The sequence below is a fragment of the Puma concolor genome, chromosome C1, assembly GCF_028749965.1.
Source record: "Puma concolor isolate L17-30 chromosome C1, mPumCon1.1.hap2, whole genome shotgun sequence".
NCBI lineage: Eukaryota > Metazoa > Chordata > Mammalia > Carnivora > Felidae > Puma > Puma concolor.
Window position 1 is genome coordinate 130,873,431 of NC_141674.1, and position 17,152 is coordinate 130,890,582.

Here is a 17,152-nt window from a genome sequence, read left to right on the forward strand (position 1 = left end):
GGGCTGTTTTCATAATTTGGCTATTGTAGATAATGCTGCTATAAACATGGGGGTGCATATTTTCCTTTGAATTAGTATTTTAGTATTCTTTCGGTAAATATCTAGTAGGGCAATTGCTGAATCATAGGATAGTTCTATTTTTAATTTTTTCAAGAACCTTCATACTGTTTTCCAGAATGGCTGCACCAGTTTGCATTCCCACCAACAGTGCAAGAGGTTCTCCTTTCTGAACATCCTCACCAACACCTAATGTTTCCTATGTTTTCGATTTTAAGCCATTCTGACATCTGTGAGGTGATATCTCATTGTAGTTTTGATTTGTATTTCCCTGGTGATGAGTGATGTTGAACATCTTTTCATGTGTCTGTTGGCCATCTGATGTCTTTGGAAAAATGTCTACTCATTTGGATAATCATGTTGGATTATTCTTTTTGAGGGGTATTTTGTAGGTTCTTTATATATTTGAAATATTAACCCCTTACTGGATATATCATTTGCAGATATCTTCTCCCATTCCATGGGTTGCCTTTAGTTTTGTTGATTGTTTCATTTGTTGTTCAGAAGCTTTTTGTTCTGATGAAGTCCCGAAAGTTTATCTTTGCTTTTGTTTCCCTAGCCCATGCAAGAAAGAAGTTGCTGCAGCCAGTGTCAAAGAGGTTACTCCCTGTGTTCTCCTCTAGGATTTTTATTGTTTCAGGTCTCACATTGAGGTCTTTAATCCATTTTGAATTTCTTTTTGTGCATGGGGTAAGAAAGTGGTCCAGTTTCATTCTTTTGCATGCTGCTGTACAGTTGCTCAGCATCATTTGTTGAAGAGACTATCTTTTTTCTATTGGATATTCTTTACTGCTGTGTTGAAGATTAATTGACCATATAGTTTTGTGCTCATTTCTGGGTTTTCTACTCTGTTTCATTAATCTGTGTGTCTCTTTTTATGCCACTACCATACTGTTTTGATTATTATAGCTTCAAAATATAATTTGAAATCTGGAATTGGGATATGTCCAGCTTTTTCTTTCTTTTTTTTGTAAAGAGAGAATGAGCATGTGAGCGTGTGAGCAGGCGATATGCAGGAGGTGGGGAGAGAGAGAGAAAGAGAGAGAGAATGAATCCCAAGCAGGCTACATGCTCTGCACAGAGCCTGATGCGGGGTTAATCCCATGACTGTGAGAACATAACCTGAGTTAAAATGAAGAGTCGGACACTTAACCAACTGAGCCACTCAGGTGCCCCTAGTTTTGCTTTTCTATTTCAAGGTGGCTTTGGCTATTTGTGGTCTCTTGTGGTTCCATATAAATTTTAGGATTCTTCTATTGCTGGGAAAAGTACTGTTGGTGTTTTGATAGGGATTGCATTAAATGTGTAGATTGCTTTGAGTAGTATTGACATTTTAGCAATATTTATGCTTCCAATCCATGAGCATGGAATGTCTTCTCATTTCTTTGTGTCATCAGTGTTTTATGGTTTGCAGAGTACTTTCACTTCTGGTTAGGTTTATTCCTGAGTATCTTTTCATTTTTGGTAGAGTTGTAAGTGGCATTGATTCCTTGATTTCTTTTTCTGCTGCTTCATTATTGGTGTATAGAAATGCAACACATGATTATACACTGATTTTATATCCTGCAACTTTACTGAATTCATGTATCAGTTCTAGTGGTTTCTTTGTGGAGCCTTCAGATTTCTATATAGAGTATCATGTCATCTGCATATAGTGAAAGTTTTACTTTTTCCTTGCTGATTTGGATGCCTTTTGTTTCTTTTTGTTGTCTGATTGCTGTGGCCAGAACTTGCAGTACTATGTTGAATAAAAGCGGTGAGAGTGGACATCCTTGTCTTGTTCCTGACCTTAAGGGAAAGGCTCTCAGTTTTTCCACATTGAGGATGATTCTAGCTGTGGGTTTTCATATATGGCCTTTATTATGTTCAGGTATGTTCCCTCTAAACCTACCTTGTTGAGGGTTTTTATCATCAGTGGGTGTTGTACTTTGTCAAATGCTGTTTCTGTATCTATTGAAATGATTGTATGGTTCCTATCCTTTCTTTTAATAATGTGGTGTATCACCTTGATTGATTTGTGAATATTGAACCACTCTTGAAACCCAGGAATAAATCTTACTTTATTGTGGTAAATGATTTTTTTAATGTATTGTTGGATTCTGTTTGTTAGTATTTTATTGAGATTTTTTGCATCCATGTTCATCGGGCGTATTGGCCTTCAGTTCTCTTTTTTAATGAAGAATTTATCTGGTTTTGATATCAGGGTAATTCATTCATCAGAATGAATTTGGAAGTTTCCCTTTTCTATTTTTTGGAATAGTTTGAGAAGAATAGGCACTAACTCTTCTTTAAATGATTGGTAAAATTCATATGTGAAGCCATCTGGTCCTGGACTTCTGTTTATTGGGAGTTTTTTGATTACTGATTTAATTTCTTTGCTGGTAATCAGTCTGTTCAGGTTTTCTGTTTCTTCCTGTTTCAGCTTTGGCAGTTTATGTGTTTCTAGGAATTTATCCATTTCTTCCAGGTTGTCCAATTTGTTGACATATGGTTTTTGATAATATTCTTTTATACTTGTGTTTCTGTGGTGTTATTATTTCTCTTCTCTCATTTATGATTTTATTTTGAAGTCCTTTCTCTTTTCTTCTTGGTAAGTCTGGCTAGAGGTTTATAGATTCTGTTAATGTTTCCAAAGAACCAGCTCCTGGTTTCATTGACCTGTTCTATTATTTTTTGTTTGTTTTGTTTTGTTTTAGTTTCTGTATTATTTATTTCTGCTACAATCTTTATTATTTCCCTCCTTCTGCTGGATTTAGGCTTTATTTGTTGTTCTGTTAATGACTCCTTTAGGTGTAATGTTAGGTTGTATATTTCAGATTTTGCTTGCCTGTTAAGGTAAGCCTGTATTGCTATATATGTCCCTCTTAGGACCACTTTTTCTGCATCCCAAATGTTTTAGACCCTGGTGTTTTCATTTTCATTTGTTTCCATGAACTTTTTGTAGTTCTTTGATTTCCTGTTTGACTCATTCATTGTTTAGTAGCATGTTTAACCTCCATGTTATTTGTGGTCTTTCCAAATTTTTTCTTGTGGTTCACTTCTAGTTTCATACCATTGTGATCAGAAAAGATGGATGGTATGATTCCAGTCTTTTTGTATTTGTTAAGACCTAATTTGTGGCCTAATCTGTAATCTATCCTGGAGAATTTCCCAAGTGCATTTGAAAAGAATGTGTATTCTGCTGTTTTGGGATGAAATGTTCTGAATATATTTGTTAAGTCCATCAGGTCCAGTGTGTCATTCGAAGCCATTGTCTCCTTGTTGATTTTCTGTTTAGATGATCTGTCCATTGGTGTGTGGGGTATTAAAGTTTCCTACTATTATTGTATTCTTATCAATTAGTTCTTGTATGTTTGCTATTGACATTTATGTATTTGGGTGCTTTCATGTTTGGTGCATAAATATTTACAATTGTTATATCTTCTTGTTGGATTGTCCCCTTTATTATGATATAATACCCTTCTTTGTCTCTTGTTACAGTCTTTGTTTTAAAGTGTAGTTTGTCCGATATAAGTATTGCTACTCCAGCTTTTTTTTGACATCTGTTTGCATGGTAATGTTTTTCCATACCCTCACTTACTTTTTTTTTTTAAGTTTATTTATTTATTTTTGAGAGAGAGAGAGAGGGAAGAGCAGAGAGAGAGAGAGAGAGAGAGAGAGAATCCCAAGCAGGCTGCATGCTCTGTATGGAGCCTGACATGAGGCTCAATCCCATGACCAGGAGATCATGACCTGATCTGAAATCAAGAGTCGGATGCTTAGCTGTTTGAACCATTCAAGTCCCCCACCATCCCCTCACTTTCAATCTGCAGATGTCTTTAGTTCTAAAATGAGTCTGTTGTAGGCAGCATATAGATAGTTCTTATTTTTTATCTATTCTGACCTCCTATGTCTTTTGATTGGAGCTTTTAGTCCATTTACATTCAGAGTAATTACTGATGGATATATATTTACAGCCATATTATTACTTGTTTTGCTATTGTTTCTGGAGATTTTCTATGATCCTTTCTTGTCTTTGTCACTTTTGGCCTCTCCTTTGCACTCAAAGTATATACTTTAATATTTCTTGCAAGAACTGGTTTAGTAGTCACAAACTCCTTTAGTTTTTGCTTGTCCGTGAAACTCTTTCTCTTTCCTTCTATTCTGAATTGTATCCTGCTAGATGGAGTATTCTTGGGTGCAGATTTTTCCCACTCAGCACTTTGAATATGTCGTGCCACTGTCTTCTGGCCTGCCATGTTTCTGTTGAGAAATCTCTAACTACCATTATGGGTCTTACCTTGTAAGTAAAGATGTCTTCTGTCTTGCTGTTTCTAAGATTTTTTCTTTATCACTATACTGTGCAACTTAATTACAGTATGTCTTGGTGTGGGCCTGCTTTTGCTGATTTTGATGGGAGCTCTCTGCCTTCTAGATCTGTATGTCTCTTTCCTTCCCCCAGATTAGGGAAGTTTTCGGCTATCACTTCCTCAAATTTTCTGACACCTTTTACTCTGTCATCTTCTAGGATTCCTATGATACAAATATTACATTTCATGGAGTCACTGAGTTCTCTAACTCGATTCTCAGGTTGCATAATTCTTTTTCTTTTGTTCAGTTTTCATTATTTTCTATTTTGTCTTCTAGGTCACTAATTCATTTCTCTGCTTCTTCCAGTTTGCTGTTCATTGTATCAAGCCTGTTTCTAATCTCATTTATTGTATTCTTCATCTCTGATTGATTCTTTTTTAACTCTTTTATCTCTGTGGTAAGAGTCTCACTAACTTTTTCCATTCTTTTCTCAAGCCCAGTGGGTATCTTATGTTCATTACTTTAATTCTCCATCAGGCATGTTACTTATATCTGTTTCACTTAGACCCCTGGCTGTGACTTCATCTTGTTCTTGAATAATTTCCTTGTCTTCTCATTTTGTCTATGTCTGCCTGCTTCTGTGTGTTAGAAAGGCCATTTATGTCTCCTGTTTCTGAAAGTAATGGCCTAAGTCATGTTCCCAGGGCCTGATGCTTCAGAGAGTTCTTCAGATATGTGCTGTGTGAGCTCTCCTATTGTGTTTTGTTTGCTCTATCCTTCAGGCTGATTGTCTACAGATGCTCTCCTTGCCTGCTGTAGGCAGTGTTTGGTACCTGGCCTCATTGTGGAAAGTTTTACCTAGATGTGCTCTGATCTGCTTGTGAAATGAGACCTGATACAACTTTATCCAGAACTGAGGCCCTGCAGAACTCACGGTTAGATATAGTATGGGCAGGGCGTTGTTCAGGTCTCTCTGTGCTGGGACTGAGGGAAGCTTGACTGAGAAGGGCAGTTCTGCCTGAACGCAGGGGAGTGGAGCTTGTTGTAAGCAAGTTCAGCAGCCAGTGCCATCCTGTGCTGTTTCCTGCATGTGGCTCTGTGTTTATGCTGAGGGGTTGGGGAAGTAACTGGTGCTGGCCAGCTCCTTTGTTCTGGGAGAACTGTCTCCATGAATGCTGCCTCTCAAGAATGTCCTCCTAGAGGAGCAAATAATCTCCCCCTGTTTGTCCCAGATTTTCTTCAGATTGCTGTTTCATTCTGTCTGTTCCTGGCTTGTTTGTCTGCTTTCCTTCCAGGAACAGAGCAAGCCCACTTACTGACCTTTAAATCTCTAGGCTTTAATCTCCACGTGTTGCAAGAACTCATGAAATTCAGCTTCTCTCATTTTGCAAACCAATATTTTTGGGAAAACATTCTCCTTTACATCCCCCTGTATGCTCCTTTCTCTCTGGCCCTTCTCCATAACCATGGCTTCTCCCCTCCACAGCACCCATGATACATTTCTCCCCTAAACCACGTCTCCACACTTCCTACCTTCTTCAACATTGCCTCTTCTCTCCCTTTAGTTGTTAGTTTTGTCCATCTTCTGGTTTATTTCTGGCGTATTTTGGATGATTTGGTAGTTATCTAGTTGTGTTCATGGGACAAGAGGAGCCTAGGGTCTACTTACTCTGCCACTTTCTTCTTGAGCTGGAATCTATTATTTTTCTTTCTTTTTTTAATATTTATTTATTTAGAGAGAGTGTGACTGGGGGAGAAGGAGAGAGAAAATCCTAAGCAGGTTCCATGTGTTAGCACAGAGCCCAGTGTGGGGCTTAATCATGAACTGTGAGATCATGACCTGAGCCGAAATCAATAGTTAGACGCTTAACCCAGCTGAGCCACCCAGGCAGCTCTGGAATCTATTATTTCTTACAACTGCACATGAATCTATAACTGTCTTAATAAAAATTTAAATTAAAAAAAATGACATTTGTAGTAGTATCAAAAATATTAAACATATAGGCATAAATCTGAGAAGACCTTCAAGACTATACCAATAATTACAATATATTGATAAGTGAAATTCAGGTACTACTTAAATAAATGGAAAGGGAAATTTTGTTCATGGATTAGAACTCTCAATATTGTTAAAATTTCAGTTCTTAAAATTCATTAGTAGAACCAACATGTCTCTTGTAGGTTTTGTGTGGGGTTTTTTGACAAATGAATTTTAAATTTATGTGCAAGTGGGAGGACCTAGAGAAATCTGATAACTTTGAGAAAAGAAGGTCAAAATAGAGGACTAACACTGCGTGATGACAAGACTTATTATAAAGCTTCAGAATTTAAGACCATGTTGTATTGGTGACAAGATAGACAACTCATTTGAACAGAATGGAGAGTATAGAAATAGGCTCTCACATATCTGGATAGCTAATTTTTTTTTTTTAGCGTTTTATTTATTTTTGAGACAGAAAGAGAGCATGAATGGGGTAGGGGCAGAGAGAGAGGGAGACACAGAATCGGAAGCAGGCTCCAGGCTCTGAGCCATCAGCCCAGAGCCCAACACGGGGCTCGAACTCACGGACCGCGAGATCGTGACCTGAGCCGAAGTCGGACGCCCAACCGACTGAGCCACCCAGGCACCCCTGGATATCTAATTTTTGATGAAAGTGCAAAGACGATTCAGTGAAGAAGGGATAGTCTTTTCAGCAAGTGGTGCTGGAACAGTTGGATACCTATATTCCTGAAAAAAATGAACTTTTCATGTGAACTTCATGCCAAGTACAAAAAGTCATGCAAAATTGATTTTAAACCTAAAATCTAAAACTTCTAAGAGAAAACATAGGAGAAAGTCTTTGTAATCTTGTGTTAGGCAAAGAATTCTTAGCTATAAAACCAAAAAACAATACATAAAAGAAAAATAGACAAATTAGACTTAAATAAAATTTTAAAACTTCCTCAGAAAACACAGAATAAAAAAGACTAGCCGCAAACTAGGAGAAAATTCTTTGCAAAGCATATATCTGATGAGCACCTTATATTCAGAATATATCTGCTAACAGACTTTTGTATATAAACTCTATAAAGAACTCTCAAAACTCAACTATAAGAAAACAATGTTATTTCTAAAAATAGAGAAAATATTTGAACACTTCCTGAACTAATGTCAGTTAACGACATGAAAAGATGCTCATCACCATTAGTTACTAGGGGAATGTAAATTAAAACCATGAGATATTTCTACCAATGTATTGTAATAGATAAAATTACAAAGACCATACTAAGTATAGTCAAGGATGTGGAAGAATAAGGACTCTCATACACTGCTGATGGAAATATAAAATGGTAACAACCATTTTGGAAGATTGGCAGCTTCTTAAAAAGTTTTACACTTGGGGCTCCTGGGTAACTCAGTCAGTTAAGCATCCGACTTCGGCTCAGGTCATGATCTCATGGTTCATGAGTTCAAGCCCCTCATCAGACTATCTGCTGTCAGCACAGAGCCTGCTTCTGATCCTCTGTCCTTCCCTTCCCCCTCAAATATTAAAAAAGAAAAAATGTTTTACACTTGCCATCTGATTCAGTGAGTCTACTTTATCTAAGAGAAAAGAAAGCATATTCCCATACAGTAACTTATATGAATGTTTATAGTCGCTTTATTTATAATAGCTAAAAACTGGAAACACCAATTGTTTATCAAGAGAGGATTGCAGAAACAAATTGTGGTATGTCTGTACACAATGGAATATTATTATTCAGCAATAAAAAGCATTGAACTGCTGATAAAATGGTAGTGACATGTATGAATCTCAAAATAATTATGCTGAGAAGCCAGTCACAAATTATATGATTCCATTTATAGAAGATACCAGAAAATTTAAACTACAGCAGTAGAAAGCATATCAGAGGTGTGGCCTGAGGTGGGGTGAAAAGGAAGGATTATAAAGGGGTAGGAGGAAACTTTTGGGGATGATGATTATGTTCAGTGTCATGATTTAATGATGGTCATATGACTGTATAAACTTTATTTGCAGTTTATTGTATATCAATTATAAATTTTCAGTAAAGCTGCTAAAGTCCTAATAACTAAAAAAGTGGTTATCAAAATGATTTGTTGGCCTTTTATAATTCATTCTTCAAGATTGAGCAGTGGCAACAGACAGTGTACTGGCTGGTACACTCTGGTGTTTAAAATAGAGAAGAGAAATTCACTCATTAAGAGTTTGAGCAAGAAGGGTTTTGGTTTTTTTGTTTTGTTTTTAAAGAATAAAACCCTGTTTTTAAAATTGACAGTACATATTTTGCACAAATTGAAATTTCCTAAAGAAAATTGGTCTTTCTCTTGAATTCATTGATTAGTATCTTCTTAGTATTAGGTTAAAATAACTTCAGGACTTTTTTTTACCCCCAGTTCAAAGTATAATGTGCTTTAAATTTATTTTCTAAGTTATAAATACCAAGTATTTGAAACTTGGTAGTTTGAGTAAATGTTTAATTGCTGTGTTTTCCTTTTGGATAGTATGCACTGGAACGGCTGAAGGTCATGTGTGAAGAAGCTTTGTGTAGTAACCTCTCGGTAGAAAATGTTGCTGATACCCTTGTCCTTGCAGATTTGCACAGTGCAGAACAGTTGAAAGCACAAGCCATAGACTTTATTAATAGGTAAGCTATGCCTGTATTTCAGTGGGTATGACACCTTCAACATTTTTTCACTGGACTTTTTTTTAAGTGTGTTTAAATCTTTAATGCAGGTGCAGTGTACTTCGACAACTTGGGTGTAAAGATGGGAAAAACTGGAACAGCAAGTAAGATGACATCAGTTTCTGACTTAAAGTTGATCTGCATACATGAAATTAAGTGTTTGCATAGCCATTTGCTCATCTACAATAAGTATGAATCCAGATATTAGTTGTATGAAGCAAACTGCCAGTTATTTTAAAACATAATAATATGATTTGGTGGATTCTTGAGGCTATGCTCCCTTGTAGATCAGCTTCTAATGTGAACTGGGATAGACAGTTTAATTTTTTAAGCACATACGCTCACAGTATATAGCTGAGCCCATGTATTTCAGTGGCTACTAGATTTTTTCCCTGTCCCTTCAGAAAACATTTCTAAAGATGTTGGGAAATACTTATTTTTTCCTATGAGGAATGTTCCCCATTTGCCTAGACAGTCTTTATATTTGACTGCTCACCCACTGCTTCTTAGGTTAGCCAAGTACCTTGCATCATATAGTATTTTAGGCTAGCTGCTTCATATTCCCTACTGGTAGCAGTTTGTTCTTTCCTTTCCCTGTTGAAACTGTGTGGTAGTTGTTACATTTTTCTAAGACAACCTTCTGAATATGAACTATTGGAACTTATTATTTCCTTTTTTGTTTTCTTCTCCTATTTTTAGAGTGATTTTCTACTTTTTGTAATTTTTCAAAATCAGAAAAGGTGAAGAGTTGATAGTTTGAATTTTCACGTGCTTTTGATTAGTTTTTACCAATAAACCCTTAAATTCCATTTTCACACTTTATCAAAAGTAGATTTAAGTGAAAAAAGACAGTGTTAGAGACAATAAAATGAATGTTGACCTGATTACTTCCCATTCTTTTAAACTGTATTATGTTGTTAACTCTGAATTCCTATCAGTTTGTGAATTCTGTTTTCACAAAGTAAAAATTAGTAACTACGTTTAAGTCACTGGTGGCATATTGGTTAGTATTTGATGATACCTTATTGTCATGGTATATGATCACAGAAAAATCTATTTAAATTTAAAATATATTAGCATTCAATGATAATTTTTTATCCCCTTATTTTATATCCCCTGGAGTAGCTGTTGTATGTACAGACTTTCAATAGATCTTTTTGAATTAAATAAATGAAAATGCCAGGTATATTAAGAGGTATTTATGTGACTCCAAACAGTTAGTTAAAATGATAAACATAATTACATACAGGTAATATGATGTCAGGCAAATTTTTAAAAAGTTGTTTTATTTAGCTACTGTTTAGTTCCACAAACATTTACCTAGCATCTGTGTCTCAAGTACTGTGCTAGGGTGCTGCATATAAAAATAGGGAAAAATCCTTTTCTTGAGAAATTTGTCTAATGAAAGAAATACATGTATATATTATTTCATAATGTGGTAAGTAACATGATAAAGGAAGACATGTGCAGGGCACTTGACAAAGACTGGATGGTTTAGGAATGGCTTCCTACAGATGACATCTGAGTCTTTAAACACAAATAGGAGTTAGTGAAACTAAGAAGGAAATAACAAGCATTATAAACAGAAGGGATCACTTGATCCAAAGTATAGAAGCATGAAGCAGTAGGTGATCCATTCATTTGACATACGTTTATATTTATTATCAAGTAAATACCTCAGGCAGTGTGCTTAGTACAAAAAAATATAGTGATGAACATGACAAATGTTTCCCCTACCTTTATGGAGTGTTTAGTTTAGCAAGAAACAAATAGGAATTAAACAAGTAATTGAAATAAAGCGTAACAATAGATAATGTATATCCCAAGCATACAGCAAAAGAACCTTACGTAAACTAGGAGTGAAAGAAAGCCTTTTTGAGGAATTATTGTATAAATAAACACCTGGAGTATTAGTAGGAGTTACCATGGTAAAGAAGAGGGAAGAAGCATGAAAGTTTATCCCAAAAAAAGGGAATCAGGTGTGCAAAGTTTTGGTGATAAAGAACAATATAGAGTCAGAGAGAGGTTATGAGAAGAAGCTGGAGAAAGCAGACAAAGGTCAGATCCTGGAAGGCCATGTAAATAACATTGGGACTTTTAGACATTCAAAGAGAAATGGGTATCCAATAAAAGGTTTTAACCTAGTATAGGGCATGATCAGAGTTTCATTTTTAGCAATCTCTCTGCATACAAGGTAGAGAATATATTGTGGGGAGCTTGAGGTGGTGGTTGTGGTGACAGTTGAGCAAGGTTAAACACAGGAGACACATTGGAAAGTTGCTGGAGTAGTGCAGGCAAGAGATGAGCAAGAGATGAGAGTTGAAATTAGAGTTGATTGGTGACAGTTGGGGCTAGAGAGAAATGAAAGGATAAAACATTTTGAAAGGACAGTCTATAATATTTGGATATTATTTGGATGGTGGATGGATATAAGGGAGAAAAGAGACCAGGATAACTAGATTAGGTATTTACTCTGCATGCTCAGTAGACCATGTTGTACATTCAGTATACAATGAGCAGTTACCTGAGCATGTAAGGAGAGATACAAAGGTAGAGAGAGGAAGTAGGAAAAATTGTTTCTTTTTCTAAAGAACTTGGATACAGGCATTAGGGAACAATAGGGTGTAACATAGTCACATTTGTGTTACTAAGGCAGTTCATGGAAGCCAGTTTGAGAGGAGCAAGATAGGAAACTAGAAGACAACTTAGGAGACTGTTGTGATAATCCAAATGTGAGATGATGTGAACCTTGACTGGGAATTCAAAATATCTTTGGAAATTAAAATAGGGCTTTGATGATTGATTGGAAAGGATGGAGTCTAAGATGATTCCCAGGTTTTTGATGTTACCTCTGGGTGATGGTGGAAGCATTAGCTGATTAGAAATGAGGGAAGAAGAATTTGCAGCTTGGATAGAGACATGTTGAGTTCTTTCCTGGCGATCCTGAATTTTTAGGGCTTGAGGCTGTCCAAATAGAACAAGTGGTTGGGACTGTACCTTGTGGGGAGGGCTAGATTTAGCAAATCAGTAGTTTACCATCATTGAGTATGATAGTTAAAATTGTAAAGAGTGGATACAATAGGATGAATGATGAAGTTAAGAGAGAAGAGTGAGGGCAAAAGTTGGAACTCTCTCAGAGAAAACCTATGTGTAACAGCCAGGGAAAAGAGCTCTTAAAAAGCTGGTACAGAAATGGTAACAATGGGAGTTGGGACTATGGAGAAAAGTGTCACATACTTCCAGAGTATAGAACTTCCAGAAGAATTTAAGTTTCAATTGCAACAGAAAATACCAGTAACATAAAGCTGGTATTCTAATGAATTCACATGGCTTGACGATATAGAGAGGCAAAAGTGCTTGAAACATTTTGAAATGTGTGGTTTTTTCTAAAACTAACAATGCAACAATGCATTTTGAAAAGTACTCTTTAATAAACATCACTTAATTTTATTTTTCAGCCAAGCAGCAGACATAATGGAAACATCAGGGTGGAAGTCCATGATTCAGTCTCACCCTCATTTAGTAGCAGAAGCCTTCCGAGCACTAGCATCTGCACAATGTCCACAGTTTGGCATTCCACGCAAACGGCTAAAACAGTCCTGAAATCTTCCATGAACTGTAGAAAAATGGAATTGACTTTTACTCCTCCAGGTCCAGAAGGATTCTAATAACAAACCATAAGCAAGAGTTGTTTCTGTTGTCTTGTCCACGAACAGAAGCTGAAAAAGCATATTGCTTGCATTTCAGGTGGATAATTTATGGTTTATTCTTCAGCTTTAAATTAGACTGATTATACTCTAATTCACTTCAAGGCCTTAAATTATCTTCAATGACTTCTCTTGTTCATATAATACTTTAATTTTTTTATTGTGCCTTGTCATTTTGACTAAGGCTATGCAGGATTGCACTAGCTCCATAATGCAGTAATATTGATAACTGAAGATATTAAATTTCAAAAGGATCTTCCATTAGTTTGAGAAAAGCAAAATGAATTTTATAGGGTTTGTCCTATGCTATCTCAAAGTTTAAAACTAGGTTCTTCTTAAAAGCACTCGTATTGGAAATTACTGGTAATGTCTCCAGTCTAAGTCCTATACATATAGGAGAACCTGCTTACCTTCAAAGTAAGTTATGGCAATACACTGCTTCAATTCTAATTTATTTTTCATTTCGGGGGCAAATATGCAATGAGTTGGCCCAAATTTTTAGTAAAATTTGGATGTTTTTCTGTGTGTTGACTGTCCAGCAGACTAAGAGAAGCATAACAAACCTTTGCTTGTGTTTCTTTGTGGGTTTGTTCAAGTTTACAATGACTGAGAACTGATTGAGGTTAAGATTTCAATAAAAAGAAAGCATGTTTTGTGCTGAATTAATTTTTTTTTTAATTTGTAGTGACCTACATTTATATGAAGAATTCTGTCCATGTTGAAAGAAAGGATGACCAAATGTAAATTTAATGAGTGGGCCAATTAAGAAAGATATATATGCACTTTTCATGTGTAACTTTTGTATGCTAAATGGTACATATATTTTTTGTTTGTTTTTGAGGGTATTAATAAGGTATAATTAATTGTGTCTTAACTTTTGCAAGAATTTTTTAAGACTGAGGGAGGCAACTGGGATGTTTGTGATAATAGATAAGAAAGGTATTCTTGATTATAGTTAAATTGGTTTGAATTTCAGATATTTATTATTGAATTTACTCTGTCTTATCCCACTTTGGAGAAGGCAATTGAACAATAAAATTCTGGACACTCTACTCTCCTTCTAAAAATAGTGAACTGATATTTGCAGACTAAAGGAGAGAACCCTTAGAAATATGTTAGGCCACACTCTGAACCTTTTCCCCCCTAGCTTTCTCCTTTCTGTTTCAGTTACTGTACTAACATTGTGGATGATACTGAAATTCTGCATAATGTGAACAGGATAAACTATTTATAAACTGCTTTTCATGGGCCAGTTCTTTATTATAAATGAATTTAGCTTTAAACACATACACATGTTCAGTGTTTGATAGCTCTGTTCACAGTGAAGGTCTGTCCTGGTGCATTGTCCCAGAGAAGTAGGAGCAGTGGCAAGTCACTGCATCTGATTTCATGGAATAGTGACAATATGCTTCTTAGGCAAGATTTATACTTGACCACAAGGGGAAAAGTGTGTCACTGGAAAAAAATGCATATACCTATATATTCACATACATATTTTATTCTCCAGATTAAAATTTGTATAATTTGTTTATTTAGTTTTTGAATTTAGAACAAAAGGAAAAAAAAGGAGCCTGAGGTTTTAAAATAGATTTTATTTTTGTTATCTCTTTGTTACATATTCACTGAAGCAGTCAGAATATATCAAGAGTGATTCATATTTACATTGAACAATCACTATCAGATAAGCATTTGTTAACCACAGCAAACTAGTTTGAAAAGATCATATTTTCAGATATCTTCATTTCTTTCTATGTAGTTTAATTGGAATCTTGTTAAATTTGAAATTGGAAGAATCCCTTGAGATAGAAGGATTCTTACATGTGATTGAACTTCATCCTATGTAAGAATACTATAGGAAACAGAAACTCACTTCCTTAACCAAGTTGAGTCCATTAAATTTACAATGTACAATTTAAAAAGTACATACGCACATACATATACACGTTAAGATTTTTAATATTTTGCCAGGGTCTTACAACAAAACAAAATTCCTCAGGCTATAGAATTTTGTTGTCATGAGTCAAAAAATATATATATATTGGTGTATCCATTTATGTCAAATGCACGTAGGCACATTGTGAATTAATTCACTGCTTGCATCTACGTTTCTAACCATAGTGACTTCAGTAATAACACCCATATAATGAACATTTCGGCTTGCTTTTACCTACTTAATTTAGTGTTTATTGCAAATCCTAAGGGTTTTATTATAAAGGGTTTTTTTCATTTTTTGTTTGTAGTTTGGTAGTACATTTTGTACCAAAAACGTCAAACACTGTGCTGTGAGAATATCCATGTCTCTAGAAATGTCCACGTTTCAGATAATATAATGCCTACCATTATACTAACAGAATCCTATCATAGTTGATTTATTTTTTTATTTATTATGGGTTGGGGTTTTTTGGGGTTTTTGTTTTTTTGGGTTTTTTTTTGGTTTTTTGTTTTTGGTTTTTGTTTTTTGTTGGTTTTTTTTTTGGTATTGTGGGTTCTTGAAGCAATGAAAAAAAAACTTAATGTATTCTGACAAAAGTGCTCTAATAGCCTTTTTATTTTCTCGTTTTGAAACTACACACTACTGTGTTCAGTAGGCACAGACTGTCCTGAGCAGCTTTGCCTTTTATCAGCCTGCTCTTGTTTTCCTTTTGTCACCTAAACAGAACTTTTCCTTAAAAAAGAAGTGACTGGTTTTAAATGTTATATGTTATCACAGTAACCATTAGAAAACTGTTCTTCAGCTTGAGATACAGAAACACTATATTTGTGCCTTTTTTGTTTTTAAATTTTAACGTATATTGGTATTTAGAGCACAAATATGAAGGTGCCATAATGTTATGGCTTGCCATTGTTACCTCCTTGAATACTCATGTGTCATTGTCTTGAAATAGTAATTGGAGAACCATGCATGTATTATGTCATTTGGACGTGTGTGTGCGTGTGTTTGTGTGTGTGTGTACATATACTTGTATTTGCTTAGACTTGTGTGTGGTATGTTCAGAAGAGTGAATTTCTGAAAATAGGACTCAGTTAAATGTTGAAAATTCAGGTTAGTTGAAATATTTCATTAAATGTGCTTTATTTGGGGGGACAGTTGATGGACAAGAAATTATAATTTTCAAAAATGTGACCTTTACTGCATGATGAAATATGAAAACAGTGCCTTTTTAGGACATCAGTTTTAAAGTTCAGTTTTAAAATATTCGCAAAGAACTCTTAAAAAGTAACCATGAGCATTATTAGCTTATTTTTAAACTAGACCTAAGTTAGAATTTAAATTGCCAAAAATGTTATACTAATTTATTTATCCATTTAAATTTTGTGCATAAATTTAAAACCCAAGTAAAATTTTTATTAAAATATGGGTCATATATGCTACCCAATGTTACTAAATTAGAACACTAGAGACTTCAGTAAGTTGTTTTGTTAAAATCCACCTCAACAAAGCTTTCTTCATAACCATGTATATATGAAAAGGTGAATTATTCTGATTTGGACCTTCATGCTCTTTGATGGATAAAAGTCAGTGTATTCTTGCAAAATAATGTGGGTGGGTGAGTGTCTTCAGATTATAAAGACAGCACTTTCAGCATATAGAAGAGTATTGTGCAAACCTCTTTTATACAGATTATGAGCTCTACTTTATTTAAGTGTTCATGGAATGATGTCAGTTTTAGGTCCAGGTGAACAAATATTGAGTGCCTAACATATGCAAGACTTCCTCTTCACTAGGAATGAAATCACCACACCGTGTCTTCTGTTTGCAGTATGTGGACTTTATGTTTGAAAAGGAATTCTTATATTTAAATATTTTTCTGTTAGAGTTTATTGTTGTATACTGTAACCCAGCTAATTTCACATCCAGTTTTTTAGAATGAAGATATAACTTAAGTGAGTCCCATTTTTGAAAAGAAAATTATGCTAAAATTATTTAAAAATTAATTCTGGGGGAAATTGATTTTCAAGATTCAAATGTGTAAAGACTTATATTGAACTTTTCAGCCTCATTTTTAATCAGCTGATGTTAATGATAAGATACATACTTTTTGTATCTTGTTGCTGAAAATATTTTTTGCATTTCAGCACGTTGAGTTAAAATAAAGTTGTTACTACTTATTCAGAATTAATTGGTTTATTTTGTGTTTATTTCAATATATGAACTTTTCTTTTTCAGATTGCTATGATGCTTTGCAAAAGGGCCATGTGTTTGATATGGTAACTTTAAATTATGCATACTAATTGTCTTTCCTCCATAGGAAAGCTAGTATTTTTTGGAACCTACTAAAGACTTATTCCTTAACTGTGAGATACTATACCTATATCTGCTTTGACGTATGTATTGCCATCAATATTGAAAGACTTTATGTCATATAACTTTAATGTAGTAAGTAAAGATCCCCTTTCCCTGGTCCTTCTAT

The 17,152-nt window shown here is 34.9% G+C and overlaps 1 protein-coding gene across 5 annotated transcripts in view; it reads left to right on the forward strand.

Annotated features, from left to right (window-relative positions):
• SPOPL (speckle type BTB/POZ protein like) overlaps positions 1-16,857 on the forward strand; it is an 81,416-nt gene extending 64,559 nt beyond the window's left edge. For all 5 annotated transcript variants that reach the window (XM_086718486.1, XM_086718484.1, XM_025935000.2 and 2 more), the window contains 3 exons: positions 8,852-8,994; positions 9,084-9,137; positions 12,492-16,857. In XM_086718486.1, the coding sequence (XP_086574612.1) occupies positions 8,852-8,994; positions 9,084-9,137; positions 12,492-12,636 (342 nt within the window). In that variant the 3' untranslated portion in view covers positions 12,637-16,857. The remainder of the gene's footprint in view (positions 1-8,851; positions 8,995-9,083; positions 9,138-12,491) is intronic.
• The last annotated feature ends 295 nt before the right edge of the window (positions 16,858-17,152 follow it).